Source organism: Talpa europaea, assembly GCF_964194135.1.
Source record: "Talpa europaea genome assembly, chromosome: 6".
In the NCBI taxonomy this organism is placed as follows: Eukaryota; Metazoa; Chordata; class Mammalia; order Eulipotyphla; family Talpidae; genus Talpa; species Talpa europaea.
The window spans coordinates 132056194-132073321 of NC_140072.1; the positions used below are offsets into that span (position 1 = coordinate 132056194).

Consider the following 17128-nt stretch of genomic DNA (forward strand, 5'->3'; position numbering starts at 1 on the left):
TTTTGGGAACACTTTGTTACGGGGGTGTGTGTGTGTGTGTGTGTTTCATTTGTTTCTGGCTCATTTATCTCAGCCCATAAGTCTTTTCAGCTTGTCCCATGCTTCATTTTTATGTAAGATCTCTAAAAATTGTTATTTATATCACATACTTTTATGCATCCATTGTGGTATCTATGTTTACATTTTGTATCTTGGATGGCTTGTCAAGAAATTACGTTCTGTCCTCTTAAAAATGATTATAAAGGAATTTCAGAAAAAAATTAAATTCATAAAAAATTTTATTATATATATGAGCTCTGACTCTACCAACGTCTGTATTAATACCACACTTTGATACATTTTTGTGTTCCATTTTATCGTAATCTCTTCTCTCTTGCATCTACCTTTCAGTTACCAGACAAGTTAATTTTGATATGTTAGGATGCATCCATGTCATGGCTGGGAAGGGTATTTGATGGTAGAGGCTGTAACTGAATGGGAGCATGGAAAAAGATCCTCAATTCCATAGTATTCAGAAAGTCATTCTTACATATTTCTAAGACGTCTTTGTGATGTTGTTTAAGCAATTCAAATGTTCTTTTAATAGCAGATTTTGTCTTTCAACTTTCTCTACTAACCTTAAATTATAATACTTAAGACACAGTCAACCAAATTCTTTATCTTCTAAGATATATGTTATCTTTAATTAGTGTTTCAGTTTGAGCATGGAAGGCTATAATTTTCTGGGTTTTTTTTTTTCCTTGAATTTCCTGATTGACCTGTCACTTTTTCCTGCTTTAGAACTTGTGTGTTTTTTCTAGTTACAGAATGTGAGTAGCATTTTCACTTCACTCAATTTCTTTAAGAGTGAAAGTTGCAATAACAAATACAGTTTTTTCTTTAATGAAAGTTGCCAGGTTTGGTCCTTGGTTCACTTGGCTGGTTTGCCCTCTCCAGGGCTGAGGAAAGGCCTATATGCCAGCAACTCTTACATAGGGTCTGAGTTTAATGGTCTTGGGGTCCCTCTCCCGTGGTACTTACCCCCTTATACATGTGTAGGCATATTGTCCCATGGGGACCTGGGGTATGGGAATGGTGCTAAGACCAGGATGCCCCGGGAGTACAGTTGGTCTCGTCTATAATCCAGAAATTGTCTCCAGGAAGGGTGAACAAATAAGTGCAAATATAAAAATATAAATGACCTGTAACTGTTTTTTTCCCCCCTCATCTGTTGCCCTCTTACCTTTCTTTTTGACTCTGTATATTGTATTTTTTTCTTTCTATGCAGAGAATATTTGTTTTTAAAGCTTTTAGTTTAATATTTAAATCTCTTTCATTTCTGATGTTGTGACTGACTTTGGTTTCCCTGTTCCATGAAAAAAAATTTTCTTCCATGTTTTCTACCAGTGCTGAATTTCATCTTTCTTGGTGAAAGGCTCTGAAGAAGAGCCAGAATAGGTTAGGCAAAGCCCCATGAATCTTACTTTGCCATCACTGTTTTTACGCATGCCTTCTTTCCTTCTTTTGCCCCTTTTAGCTGAGTTGTTTTAACACAAATCTCAGATAATATGTCATTTCATCTATTACGACTTGAGTATGCATCTTTTTTTTTTTACTTCTTTAATAATGTTTACATTTATCTGCAATATAATTTTACGTCATGTATCAGTGTGCTTGTTCTACATGAGTTGTACCCTTACTTACCATGACATAATTTCTTTATCTTGTTTAAACGTTTTAATCTTAAATTCCACCTTGACTCAGGTCTTGTAGTATCTCCTATTTCTTTTTATTTTCTTCCCTTATTTTAAGATTTTTTTTCCTGTAAGCCATTAAGATCTTCAAAGAAATAGAGAGCGTGGAATTTGCTTGGTGAAGAAGTGAGCCAATATATTGGCTTTGTCATGTCCCCAGAGCAGGAATATCTCACCTGCATTATCCGGGTCTTTTAAATGAGATTTAGGGGCATCTGTGGACCCTCTAAAGATGGATAAATACTTTATTTTTTTTTTTATTTTTATTTTTTTATAGAGGCATGTTTTATTTATTTATTTATTTGTTTGTTTGCTTGTTTGTTTTTGTTTATACAAGCACTGGGGTACAGTCGGAAGCGCGGGAGGGTGAGAGAATTCACCAGAGCAGGGAGCAGAGCAGGCAGAAGGACCGAAGGACACTGCTGAGGGGAGCAGCGGGCGGCAGGAGAGGTCTGCGCGCCATGTAGGACCCTCCTCAGGTGGCTGGGGAGCAGCTGGGGATTGAACCGGCACTGCAGAGGCTGCGGGCAGCTTTGCAACCCGGCGCTCAACCGCTGCGCCACCAGCATAAATAAATCTTAAAAAAAAAAAAATTAAAAGTGATTGCTACCCAAATTCTGGTTTCTAATCATTAACTACAACTGAACAAATATATTCTGATTTTAGAGCAGTTTGGGTTTTAAAAAAATACTCAGGACTTTCCATATTGAAAGAGCGTGGTCTTTTATGGATTTGGAATGTTTGAAAGAATAATTGGTGGAAATAGGCATTATGGAAAAATGGACTTGTAACTAATTTGTGAAATTCTTTGCCAGAAGGGATGTTTTCAATCTGGGCAAAAATTCACCTTTTTAATTATATTTAAAGTGATAGAGGCCAAGGTTCTCAGACTGGGTAAAGTAAGCCAGAACTGGGGTGTCCTGGAACATTTGAAGTCAGTCTCCTAGGAAACCGAGACTACAAAGTAGGGTATGTCCCACTTCCTCCTCATATTTATTAAGTCTTATTAAAAAATGGAAGGAAGTTTTTATTTTACAGATTTGAATAGGTAAACTGCCTATAGGCACTGCCAATTGGGTTTTTGTTTTAAAGTATAGTGTAATAAAATATAGTGTAAACTATTTTGGTGTTCTTTGAGTCTGGACTTGATATTTAATTTTTCATATTTGTTCTTGTATTAGTTTCCTGGGGCTGCCATCAAGGGGAACCACAGGTGGGGCGGCTTAAACAAAAAATATTAACGTAGTGATGGAGGCTAGACATCTAAAATAAAGGTGTAGGCAGAGTTGGTTTCTTTCTGGAAGCTTCTTTCTTTGGCTTGCAGGTGGCTGTCTTTTCCCTGTGATTTCACATGGTTTTACTTCTGGTCTCTGTTCTCTGTGTCCTAATCTCTTTTTATAAGGACATCAGTCACGTTGGATTAGGGCGCAGCTTGATGACCTCATTTTAACTTAATTGCCTCTCTAAAGACTGTCTTCAATGCAGACACATTCTGAGGTGCCAGGGATTAGGATTTCAGTCTATGAATTTGAGGGGGCGTACTCAGTTCAGTCCCTAATAACTCCCTCCCCTTCTTTCACCTGACTGTCTGAGTTGGGGGTCAACAGGGAAGGTCTGTGGTGACATTGGTTTAGTTTCCCTGCGGCTCTTGAATGTAGTCACTGTTTTCAAGGTGAGTTTACAGGAATGGTGTGTTGGGGCCTCTTTCCCAACATGCTCTTTGTGTTTGAGTCCTATAGATCAAAATATAATAACTTTAGATCTTATTTTGAAATCCTGTATTCTCAGGGGGTAGAGTTTCAGAATTTTAACAGGTACATGTTAAATTCTCTTATGGACAAAGAATCTCTCTGAACCACAAGAGCAGAACCAAAAATAATGGCCTCAGTTGTCCTTTCAGGCTGCAGTAACAACAAACTGAAAAGATAGAGACCTATTATGCCAAATGCCATTATGAAACTCAATTTTATATCACATAACTCATATTCCAGCGGGTAATCACACCACTACTGCTTGGCTGACTTGAATCCAACTAGTTCTGCTTACAAAAGATGGTTTCACAAACCAAGTCTCTGTGATGTCTGTCGAGTATAGACTTGATGTATTTACCAAAGATGTTACTTAAAATTATGTTAATGTAAAATAGTATTAATTGAATGCAGCAGTTCTTAAAATCCATTCACCTTAGTCTCTGTGAGTATCTCCTATGCCTTTCGTGTAAAATGACAGTGAGTGGACTATTGAGGAACAGGTTGAATACGTAGAGGGACCTTGTCGATTTCTTAATTCCACACAGATGGCAGCCAGGTTCATTTCATTTTCTGCTTTGGGGACAACTTTTGCTTTGACCAAGCAGTTGGGCTCCCACTTGTCAGCTTAGGCAAATTTTGTTTATTTAATGAAATTTTACTGATTTATCGTTGACTTACCATACTGTATGGATTTTGGGGGTATACCTTTGCCTAAGCCTCGCCTCACCTACCATCCAAGTTCTGGTGCTTTCCAGGATCAGGTTGATGCCCTCTCCTCTTCCGCTCCTCCCGGCCCCACACCCCAAGAGTCATTGTTGTGATCTGTTAGCTCGCTAGCGTTGTTACTCATATCCCACAGGTGAGAGAAACCATCTGGTAGCTGTCTCACGTTTTCACTCAGGAGCACTTTGGCTGCTTTTTGTCTTCCTCCTCCTCTGCCATGGCCAGGTGAACACACACACATTTCGCGGCTGAGTCCCTCCAGACTTCATGACTGTTTCCTCTTAAACTTCCCTCTGTGTTGCTTTTCATTGAATGAATGAAAAGCACCTATTCACATGTTAGGTGTGTAATTAAAATTTGCCCTCATCTTGCCTGTTACCAAATTACTTATTCTTAAAATCTTAGGAATTATTAGGTAAAAAGCACAATAAAATATTTAAAAGTTTAAGTCACAAAAATATGGAATACGTTATCTGCTTTTGACTATTTTTATTTAACATAGTGGGAGGATTCTCATAAAAGAAAAAATAATGTTGACCAAGTCAGGTATCTTTATTTAAATATTGTTTAGTAGTATACAAATGGTATATGATATTATGATATGTAAAACCAGGGCCTCCCCTGGTGGCGCAGCGGCACGGAGCCTCAGCAGTGCCGGTTCAATCCCTGGCCACAGGGCGAGGGTCCCACATGGCGCGCAGACCTCTCCTGCCGCCTGTTGCTCCCCTCAGCAGTGTACTTCGTCACTCTGCCTGCTCTGCTCCCCGCTCTGGCTCTGGTGGATTCTCTCACCCTCCCGCGCTTCTGACTGTACCCAGTGTTTGTATGAATAAATAAATAAATCTTTAAAAAAAAACAAACAAAAACTTAAAACCAAAAAGCGTCTAATGCACTGCTTTCGTTTTTATTAACTTTTAACGTGAATGATTTCTGATGCACAAAAATGAAAATATTACAAAGAATTTCATTAAGAATTTCATTCATTTCATTAATGGTAATTAATATTCATATGTGTTTTATTCTTTTACCCATGTATCCATCTGTCTACTTTGCCTGAAGCATTTCAGAAAACCTTTTATCCCTAAACATGTATTTCATAAAATAAGAAAATTCCTTTACATTACACAATACTATTACAAAGTCAGGGTAGTCGTACTGACATATTACTATCACCTGATCTACAGCCCATATTCAAATTTTACTGGTTGTCCCACTAATGTCTTGTCGAGTAAAATAAAAACCTGAAGATTCTCGGGGTCCCACACTACATCACATCACTTTCATGTCTCTGTGTTCTCCATCTGAAACAGCCATTATCACTTTTTGTCAGTTTTGATTGACTTGTTTTAAAAGAGCATAGGTGGTCTATTTTATGGGATATCCCTCATTTTGCATTTCTTTTCTCCTGGTTGCGTTTGGACTCTGGCTTTTTGGTAGGAATACTTCAGCAGTGGTGCTGCTCCTCTGCCTGCCACCCATGGGGCCCTGGCGTCTCTACCCCTGACTGCGATGTTGGCTCCCAAGGTGCCGTGGAGATACCGTTTCCTCTTGGTCATGCATCAGGTCTCTTACAGGGATGTACTGTGAGACTCTGGAAATAGCTCCTCAGAGTAGTTTGATTCACTCACTAGTTTTAGTTACTTCCAAGTTTGTATTTAATGAGGAATAAAGCTAAGGATTATACTGGCAGTGTCAAAATTTATGATTATAATTTTAGAATCTTGAGATCATGAAAACCCAGTGCCAGAAGGATTTCATTTTTCTAAGTTCATTATTATTGAAATTTGATTCATTAAGAATTCAGAGGTGAAGCAAAACCTAATTTACTTCACTGTTACATTTGACAAGTTCAGTTATTTATTTATTTATTTTTTTTTTGAAATACATTTGAAGCGACAGATTAGTAAGAGAGTGGCAAGAGGTCTAGACATCCTGACAGTGGTGACAGCTTGCTGTGACCACGAAGACAACACTAAACTAAAACAGCAAGCGGGTCTCTGAGAGCAGCTGTGTATGGCCATCCAGAGCAGGCCCCAGGGGAGTGTGCTCTGTCCTGAGATGAAGAGGAGGAGGATGGTGGTGGTTTGTACCTGTGTGGGCAAATGATTCATGGCAAGATGGCAGCATTGCCAGTACAAACCATCAGCTACAAGTAGCCGTGCAAGGCGTCACGCCTTGATGCCTGCGTCTCACTCAGAATCCTAGCATGGTAGGACTGACTTTCTGCTCACGTGTGATTTCTTTGGGGGTGGTTAGGATTTACTTTTGCTCACTGAATCACAAGATCTGTGTACTAGAATGCCAGTATATTAATCTCCAATGCAATAATTATCTTGTCGGGTGGACCTCTTATTCACATTTCTTGGAAGCAGCAGGTATTTCTATTGGGTGGGAAAATTAGGTGTGAAGCCAAGTTCTCAAATTTGTTTGGTGAAGATAGAGTCACAATAAGGAAATTCATTTTTCTATTTTGAGTGTTAAAGACTTTTCCCCTAAAAGCGTGTTCATCAAATTCTTGTCTGTGAATTCACGCTGCAGGAGATGGGGGTATGTACTTGTGTATGTGCTGGGTGAGCCCCTCCTCTGGGCGAGTCCCAGGGCGCGTTGACAAGTGAATGAGTCTGAGGAGACTTTCATTAAAACAACTGGTTTAATGTAGCTTTACTCAGTGTGTCCCAAATAGAAGTGACACCCCGCCCCCCCCACCCAATACACAGCATAATACCCCCAGAATACATGCTATTATCATGTCACTTTGTAGTTAGATCCTGCTAGCCGGGACAAGATGAACTTGTTAGCAGATACCTATGTCTCTGTTCTGACTTCTGAACTATTCAGTTCAACTTGCCGAGGGAAATTGTTTCTGAGTTCTGAGGTTGAGGGAAGGATAAAATAATGGCTATTTAAACAATGTTACAAGTTTCCTGACAATCGTGATACAGGGTCTGCAGGAAATGTTTCTAGTACCCTGTTGAGCAACTTTGGATTCTGTTAAAATGCGTTGAGAAGGACGTCTTGCAAAAAAAAGTTTACAATGGTAGTTTTACTTAAAAAAAAAAAAACTTGTTACTGAAACAATCAAAATCTGTCTATTTTGTAAACTTTAAAAATACTTGAACCTAAGTGGATATTTTGCCTTGCGCAGTTATTATTTTAGCTCTCCACTTACGTTTTTTTTTTAAACATAGAGCTTCCATATGATCCAGCAATTCCACTCCTAGGTATTTACCCAAAGGACACAGAAACATCCATTCCAAAGAGCACCTGCACCCCTATGTTTATAGCAGCACTATTTACAATAGCTAAGCTTTGGAAACAGCCCAAATGCCCAAAAATAGATGACTGGATCAAGAAGATGTGGTACATATATACCATGGAATATTACTCAGCATTCAAAAAAGATAAACACATGCAATTTGCAGCAACATGGATGGCGCTGGAAGGGATCATGCTCAATGAAATAAGCCAGAAAGAAAAAGAAAAATACCGGATGGTCTCACTCATAGCAGGAATCTAGAAAACTTAAATAAGGGACCAGGAAAATGAATAACTATAAGAAAGTGAAAATCAAAATCAACAAAAATCTATGAACCAGAGACACTTTTGGGGGGGTAGGTAGAGGGAGGGGAGGGATTGGGGTCAAAATGGGGGGGTTGAAATTGTATGGGGAATATAAAAATAAAATTTATTATTAAAAAAAAATTGCAGCTCACTAATTTAGATGATAAATTGTCATGATATGATCTGTTACATCACTACCTGGGGTTGAAGTCAGCCTTAGATCTCATTCTCTCTGGGAGTACCCTGCTTTCCCTACCCAGTTATGAGAGGCCTTCTAAGGTGAAACAGTCTTTTAATGAACTTGGGTTTTTAAACTGGTAGACTAGTGTATTTTAAAAGACAACAGCACAGAATTGCACAGGCATGGGTATCTGCTACAGGCTTCCATGTGCGTTTTCCTGAGAAAGACAGGAGGATCGCACCTGTCACTCATGCAGTGACATAAATCCCAGCCTGACCTCTACTACTTACTGGAGGGACGACTCTGGATTTGCTGTTCATTCATTCACTCAGTATATGTTTATTTGTCCAGTAGATGGTAGGTACTTTTCTGGGCACTAAACATAGAAAAATGAACTGAAATAATTCAATTAGCTGTTACAAGTTTCTTACCTAACAAGGATGTGTGACTAGTATAGCCGTAAAGCCCTTGGCACATAGTATGTTCACCTCTTGAGTGGATAGAGTGGTCAGATGTTTTCTCACATGAAATTTATTTCTAGCAAAAATAGAAGGACTTTATGCTTGTTTCTTATTATATCAGAAAGTCTTGTTTCTTGCTAAACCCCAATTTTCTCTCAAAAATATATATTTTTTTAAAAACTAGTAAGATCTTTATTTAGCATCACATTTATTTTACAAAGGGTAGATGCTTATTTTAGTGATGATTTGTCATTAAAATTATGTCAAAATGTCTTAAAATGTTGTTGAAACTGTAAACAAACTCATAACACACACAGAGCTAATTATGGACGCCATCTGTTTATTTTTACAAAGCTTTTTTTTTTTAAGACCATGGCATTGTCTGCTTATGATAAGCTTCAAGATTATTAAAATGACTAAGTCCTGTCCTTCAATTAGTGTAGTTGGAGATGGAAAGACAATTCGCTTGTTCACTGACCTTTTCCCATGTCAGAGTGTATGAGACATGACATGTCCTGATAAAGAAACTATTGTGAGGTGCATTTAGAAGATGCTTAAATTTTAGGGAAAAAAAATTGGTATCAGAGCCACAGATGTGGTCAACGTTTTATTTAAATTTTAAAGACTTATTCAAGGTCTTCAATGAAAGACAGACCCTCTGCTCTTTATTAGTACCCCTCGGGTTTATTTTTGCCCCGCCAAGTTTAGGAACTTGTGAGTCATCCATTTTGTTTATAACGTGTCTCCCTGTATGTGGGTGCATGTTTGCACCCATGTGTATCCCATGTGCTCATGTGGAGGCCAGGGATCCCCATGACAGCATCCTTTGGAGTAGTTATCAGCAATTTGCTGAGAGAGCAGAGTGATTTCACCGGCTCTTGGTGCGATTGTGCATGCTAAGCACTCCCCACGTCGGTCTGCAGGGCAAACAACCTGCCGGATCCATCTGCTCCTTTCTGCTACACTGCCTTGATGTAAGCGTACGCTAATCTGCTTGCTTGTCAGGACAGGTTAGTGAAAGCATGCAAGTGGGTGAGGCGAGGCTAGCCTAGTGCTTTGGAAGATCATATGCTGCCTCTGAGGATGCCAAGCTAAGTGTAGCAGAATAGGCTGATTATGAGCCACGCCAAGGATCGCAGCTGAAGATGTAATTTTCAGTTAGGAATTTGTTTTAAAATGAGAATTATTCGACGTTGCTGTGCCACATGGAATTAAAAAATCTGGGGAAAGCAATAAGCTAGTTTACAAATGTGTTCTAGGTGTTTTCCTGATCACACTTTATAGTGTATTGTGTTGCTGCTTTAATTTTATTTTCTCAGTTTCTTAGTCACAGAAGATTACATGTTAAATGTAATTAACCTCATTTTACGCTGAAGTCGTTAAAACTCTTCTTGCATCTTTCTACCCATGTATCTCCTTCTACACCTACTGACGGGCAGATCTTGGCGTTGCAGGTTGAGCATCCTGTCACCGAATGCATTACTGGTCTGGACCTAGTCCAAGAAATGATCCGTGTTGCCAAGGGTTACCCTCTCAGGCACAAACAAGCTGATATTCCCATCAACGGCTGGGCAGTTGAATGTCGGGTCTATGCTGAGGTAAAATGGATATGTCGGGAGGAAGGCTGGGGGTTGGGCACCGAGTCATGGGACCAGGTGTAGCAAAGCCACAAGGTCAAGTTAGGCTTTTGGGACTGGTTTCATGTCCTCAGTGATATAATCCAGAATGGAACCAGAAAAAAAAAAAAAAGGTTAATTTGGACATAAAACGATTTTAAAGGATTGAGTTTAATTAATTTTCATGTATAGTTTCTGAAAGGAGAAATAACTACCAATCCATTTAAGAGGCAACAAAGCATTAGTAAAATATTCTTGTGCTTAAATGGATTGTGGTTTTTGTTCTATTTGTGTTTGCTTATTTTCAAACCACATTAAAATAAACAGGAACATTCATTTCTGTGGCTTTTTAGAAAATTATTTCCAGTATTTTTTTCTAATAATTTACCCCTTATTTTTACATGACAGTAACACATTTAAATCGAAAACTTTCAATAGAACTTTTGACTCAGTTTTAACTATGGATTTTTGTGGATTTTCAACTTTTAGTTGAATACTCTTATTTCAGTACTTTTATATTATCTTACAACTATATAAATTTGATAAATAAGCAGTCAATTTCTGGAATAAAATTTACCCAGATCTCTGTTTAAGAATACTGGACATTTCGTTGAAGTGCTTCTTAAGAATCTTGAGAAATGTGTTTGTCTTAGCTGCTCTTGCTTTTTATTATATTTTAAGTGGTATTTTTTTTTATTGTGATACTGGGCTTATTTAATATTTATTCTGATCATCTAAGGTATTTGCCAGTGGAGTACATTCCTAGTAATGTGCAAAGTTTCTTCTAAGGTTTTTATTTAAAAAACCAAAATTCTACAATTTTACCATATGTGAGCTGTTTTGAGAGTAAGAAAAACAAATATCTTTAGTGCACTACATGTGTTGTTCTGAACTTGAATATGTTTTGATGTAGGGCCTAGGTTATTTTTTTTTTTGCCCAAGGCATTCAAAGGAGATTTATAAAAAGTTGGAATTTTACCAATTTCAATAAAGTACAATCAAGGTCAGGCTAAATTCTGCTTGCAGTTCTGTTAGATTTTAAATACACGGCTAAGTGGTCTAGAGTGAGGAGTAGACAATAATGTTGTGAAATCTGTCATTTGGTCAATACTGTAGGATGAAAATACATCTATAAATGTTCCTTCATTGTACAAAAACTGGACCTTACTCATGCTGATTCACATTTCAAAGACTGTGCTTCCTTCCCTTTGAACTTTCAGGACCCCTACAAGTCCTTCGGTTTACCGTCCATTGGGAGATTGTCTCAGTACCAAGAACCAGTACATCTACCTGGTGTAAGTCATTAAGCTGTAATATCAAGTGAGGAGTTAAACTTTTGATTTATGTCATGCTCTTATGTTAAAGCATAGACCCCCAAAGGGCCTACATTGAAGTGAAATTTACAGGGAATCATAGCCTTTAAGAAAAAAATATTTTGTACTTTGTGATGTGCAGGAAAGCCAGAAGCCATTTGGCGGGGGAAGTCCGGCGACATCTGATTTGGAAATGATTGGTGTTTCTAATTCTTTCGAAAATTATAATGAAAAAAGGCCGTGGAGGCCTGAGAATGACTATTCTGTGTTGCAATTTAATCTTTTCAATAAATTTAATCCAGCTTCTCTGTCGAGTTGGATGTCAGGAAACTCAAGCCCAAAATTAGCTCGTTAATTGAATGGATTAAGGAAGACAAATTGTGTCTCATTCTAAAAGTGTCGGGGATTTTAAGAAGAATATATTCTTTGCACCGGTTAGAGAGAAGTGATCACTGCCCACTTTGTTCTCTATTTCCTGGCCGTTCTTTAAATAGTTCTTGTTGCAGCAAAAGAACAAGGACATAGCCTTTCTCTTAATCAAGGTAATAGTGCACATATACATGACATGACGTTAGCTAGTGGATGACAAGGCTGTACCATCTGTGAATATGATTATTCAGTTTGAGCACTGGCAGAAAGATTACAGGAAGAATTCTAAATTTGAAGATGTTATGGGATATATGATTTATTTCACTTTTTAAATTGTTTTTGCCCATGTGCTTTCTGAAGGGACTTGACCCTTTCTAGGCTTGGAGACTCCATGCTGTGTTCAAAGCCTGGAGGCAGAAAAAAAATTGTAAAGATTTAACAGGCATTATGTGACGTTAAATAGCAGATGAGGAGACAAGTGTCATAGGGACATATCTAAACATTTTTTTAATCAAACAAAAAAGTATTAAATAAGAATTCATAATGATTACTCTAGTTGTTGGAAGTTTTCACCATGTTGTAATAGCTAACAGGATGTCAAACATTTTGCCCTCGCAAGTTTTTGCAATTTGCAATTTTCAAACGTGAGACCTGTTGAAAGTACAAGTGATAATGGACAAACTGTACCCCCTACAGTCTTTGTCCCACCAAATCTTTCTTCAATTAATGCTGCAGCAGGAGTTTTATGTAATAACATTTGCGGTTGTGAGCCATCCATAGAAAGAAAAAACAATTAAAATGCCTTAAATGTTCTGCTTACTGCTGTTATTTGCTTGTGTGAATGTTGCATGTCAGCTAAATGGACCGAGGAACAGATAAAGTGATTGGGTGCGGGAGAGCGCACACTAAGCTTTGTCTATCATTATTGCTGGGAGCGATCAAATTGATGTCAGCAGGACAGTAGATGCGTTGACAGCTGTAATTATGTATCTCCATGGTGATCACTTTTGGCCTGTCATGGAGGCCCACGAGTCCCCTCCCTTGGAAGCATTTAATCAGATTGGGCTGTCACTTGTCAGGTAGACATGGCGGACTGGGAGTTGTGCAGAGGGGGAGAGGTGATGGAGGATGAAGGGTGGGTGTTTCACAGGATCCACTGTTGGTTCGGGAGAAAGACGTCTGAATTCTGCCAGAGGTTTCTGAGCAATGTTTTGAGACTCAGGCACAGGTGCTGGGGCGATGATGTTTGTTCTTCCTCCATGTCTTCTTAAACTACATCCGTTATAGCTCAGGAAACTCTCCTTTTACTCTTAACCCTTTTTTGGGCCACAGGAATACACAGGGGCTGTGATGGCGCATGCTTCTTTAAGCTTAACATGTATTTATGTGGCAAAGATAGAGACTGCTTTTTCTCTATGATTGCTATATTCAGTATATTTGTTATCTTTAGACTGCAGATTTTACTCTGCTCAAAAATTTGATTGCAGTTCTGTTTGACTTTATTCTTAAAGCTTTTAGTGCCAGAGTTAAGCTATACACTTTTTTTTTTTCTTTTTTATAAACATAGCCTTTGCTTCTCTGGTGGAATGGAGTCCTTAGAAAGCAAAAGCTGATGATTTGGAAAAGCTACATAAACAGAAAAGTATAAGCAAGAGTTTTCATGTTTTGTTATGGTTTTAAATCAGAATATTGACTTGCTTATACAAATATATGTGTGGTTCTATAGAATACATTTTGATTTTACCCTGGTTTTTTTTTTTTTTTTTTCAATTAAAGTGACATACCTTTTGTGATCATGATGTTAGTGGATAACAAAGACATAGTTATATCTGGGAGTCCACAGTCAGCTAATTTTTAGGATGGTGTTATTCATGGTCATTAAAAATTTCAGCTAGGGACAATAGAAGAATGTAATAGATATTGTCTGTGTTATTTTGCTGAATATCAAAGTTCTACCCCAACTTTGTGGCAGTTTATGTAGCAAATAGTAGGGTATGTCTAAAGTCAAAAGTTTTAGATCTTGGACCAACCTGAGTTTTTTAACACAGCGTTAGCAAGCTTGCTATGCTTGTAAATAACATGTGGCAGTGAAATTAGCTCTTGAACTTTTTGCTACTAAAATTAAGAAAATGCAAATTTAGAGATATCTTTTCTGTTATGTCACTTGATTGCCAGTTGCCCCTTTGGGGTTATTAAAATGTAGGGAGAACTTAGGTTATGATTTCATTGCTTCCACAGCTGCCCCACTAATTCTTTCCCAGTTTTTCGAAACCTCGTGAATTTCATAGACTGTTGGTTTATGACCTGAACTAGGTTTTCAGAAAATAGAAAACCAAGTACACTTTAAGCGCGCTGAGCCTCTTCAATTTAAAATTAAGATTTTCTTAAGCCAAAAAGAAAAAGAAAAATACCGGATGGTCTCACTCATAGCAGGAATCTAGAAAACTTAAATAAGGGACCAGGAAAATGAATAACTATAAGAAAGTGAAAATCAAAATCAACAAAAAACTATGAACCAGAGACACTTTTAGGGGGGCGGGGGCGGGAGGGGAGGGATTGGGGTCAGAATGGGGGGCTGCAATTGTATGGGGAATATAACAATAAAATTTATAAAAAAAAAAAAAAAAAAGAATTATAAATGGTGTAAATTTATATGCTATTGAAAACAAAGATACAGTCAACCTATTTCAGTGAAAAAATATTATGTTTCTATAAATCAAATAAAGTTTTATTTCTGGAAAAAAAAAATAAAATTAAGATTTTCAGAGATGAATGTGAATGCAAATACAAATGACCATATTTTGGTTGGCGTTTGCAAATACGGAAATGAAAGCGCTGAGATTAGCTTCTCAGAGCTTGTAAGGGGAATAATAGTCGTGTGACTTTTTTTTTTTAAGAGAATGAAACTATGCTTTATCTTTTCATGTCACCGTATAATAAAGCCATCATCCTTCTCTCGTGCGGCTATCCTAGACAAGAGGTTCTACATGTGGTCCCTTGATAATTGCCTAAATTAAAATATTAAAGGCCTAACAGCCGCTGTGTTGACCTTTTCCTGCCTTGCTGCAGACAGATGAGCTGCTGTTTATTAGGGAGCCTCCTTCTACAGGTGAAGAGCTGTGAGGGTCCCCTTCCCACCCCCTCACCATGTTTGGCATCCAAGTCCTGCTGTCGAGCAGCTCTTATGAAATTCCTCTCTCCTTAAGACCCCAGGATCTGCTCGCTTTTAAATACTTCAGATTCCTAAACTTCGGCACAATAATTTAATAAATATTTCATTCTCAGCAACTGCTCATTTGAAACGTTTTACATGGCTAACCTCTGTGCCTTGCTGTTGGGCTCAAACTGGGAGATGAAAACAAGAATCAGCGATGTACTAACTAACTTGTCGTCTGGTTAACAGCAATCAGGCTCTTCAAAAGAATATTTTGAACTTGTGCTATTTTCCCTCCCCCATGAAAATCGCAAAATCAGAACTCTAATTGGGGCTGTGTCCTTACATGGCAAAGCCATGAGAAAAGCTGTGTAAACATTACAGTCTCCAGGGACTCACAGCCAGAGAAAAAAGGCGTTTTGCAGTAGAGAGGGTGAGGCAAGAAAGGAAAGTGTTACAGACATGAAAGCCAGGAGCCCTGAGTTCCTGTTGAGCTCCGCTGCCTGCTTCACTGAAACTCTCAGAGGGGACTCTGGGGAGTGCAGGGAGCAGGGGCCTCTCCATGCCGTGCCTCCCTTGCACAGCGCCCGCCTGTGGAGTAACTAACTGCACACGCATCCTGGCTTGGGATACGGTGGCTGTTGTGGTTTTTGTTGACGCTGGCCATTTGTTCCTTAGTTCATGTAGTAGGAAGACAAACTATGTGTGTTCTGCATAATAACAGATCAGGCTAACGTGATGTCTCTGTAGTCATAGGTTGTCTTCTATTTTCTAGAAACTGAAATGTTGTTTGAGATTGAGATGATCCCTTTGCTCCGTGGAACTTAAACTTGTCGTTAGAAAAATGTCTGTGTAGTATAGTAACTTTCTTTTTTCTTTTTTTCTTTTCTTTCTCCCAGGTCCGGGTTGACAGCGGCATCCAGCCAGGAAGTGATATTAGCATTTATTATGATCCAATGATTTCAAAAGTTAGTTTAATTTCTTTTTGGTTTCTTTCAATTTTTTTCTGTCAAGGCAATGGACACATTTAATGAAAGAGTCTGACATTGGTCTTTTTCTGAATCACGTGCTATAATTAAATCAGTAATCATGCACTATGGGAAATGAAAACAGAACAGGTTTTCTTTTAAGAGAGAAATTTCATTTTTTTTTAAAGATTTATTTTTATTTATTTATGCATACAAGAACTGGGGTATAGGCCAGAGATGCAGGGATGAGAGGATTCACCAGAGACAGAGTGGGGAGCCAACAGGTGGATCTATTGAAATACACTGCTGAGGGGAGCAGCAGGCTAGACAGGAGAGGTCTGCTGCGCCATGTGGGTCACCTCCCTGGTTGGGGATCGAACTCATGCCTCAGTGGCTGGCGATAGCTTGGTAGTGCTGAGTGAGGCTTTAACCCCTGTACCACCAGGAAGCCCCTAAGAGAAAAATTGCAATGTCATTTGGTCTGCAGCACTTCCTCCACCCCAGTTGTGTGTATCCACCGCCCCTGACCCCACAGTGGCAACTCGGGCAGCCCCAGGGCTCCAACCCAGCACTTGCAGTGGGAATAAATTGGTTTTCGGCCATTCTTAATATGGCCTGAGATGAAAATATGAATGGCAGGTGACTTGGGGGGACAGGCTGTGTTTGTTAGAGTATTTTCTTCAATTTTTCTGAATCACTAATCACAAAAAATTGACATAATTAAATTTCATGTGACAATATAAGATGGCTTTTTGCCCACCTGTCTTTTTGACATTTGACTTTTCAGAGTCAATGAACAACTATACTCACAGATCTTTAAACATCTTTAGAATCATAGAGGTTATAAAATATAAGCTTCTGACTATAGTAGTTAAAACTGGATTTTATTTAGAAGATTCTGTCTCTTTGACGTGTGGGACCTGTCTTGAAGCTTTACTTCTTAAAAAACCCCATTTGTCAAGGTGGCTTTGTACCAACGCACTTTTTTTCTGCAGTTGCAGTGGACAGACCATTTAAAACTTTTTTTTTTACTTAAGTGTTTACATTAATATCATTAAAATGAAGTTTTTTCTTTTAACTAAAGAAATGCTATTTAATTAAAAAATAAATAAATAAATTAGGACAGATTAATGGATGTGGCTCCATTTTTAGAGGAATAAATTTATTTTTGGAAAGGTCACCTGCAAGTTAATTTTCAACTTGGCTTAGTAATGAAGGGCTCATAAAGTATAATAAAATAATTGCAGACTGAGGACTCACTAATAACCAGAAAAATCGTTGATGAATAGTTGGGGTTC

The 17128-nt window shown here is 38.3% G+C and overlaps 1 protein-coding gene across 9 annotated transcripts in view; it reads left to right on the forward strand.

The window, feature by feature from the left end:
• Positions 1–17128, forward strand: part of PCCA (propionyl-CoA carboxylase subunit alpha) — a gene marked incomplete at both ends in the record, with an annotated part of 291344 nt that overhangs the window by 132151 nt on the left and 142065 nt on the right. For 7 of the 9 annotated variants that reach the window (XM_084234735.1, XM_084234738.1, XM_084234736.1 and 4 more), the window contains 3 exons: positions 9865–10008; positions 11247–11321; positions 15762–15830. In XM_084234735.1, the coding sequence (XP_084090861.1) occupies positions 9865–10008; positions 11247–11321; positions 15762–15830 (288 nt within the window). The remainder of the gene's footprint in view (positions 1–9864; positions 10009–11246; positions 11322–15761; positions 15831–17128) is intronic. The other 2 variants (XM_084234739.1, XM_084234741.1) reach the window with 1 other exon arrangement.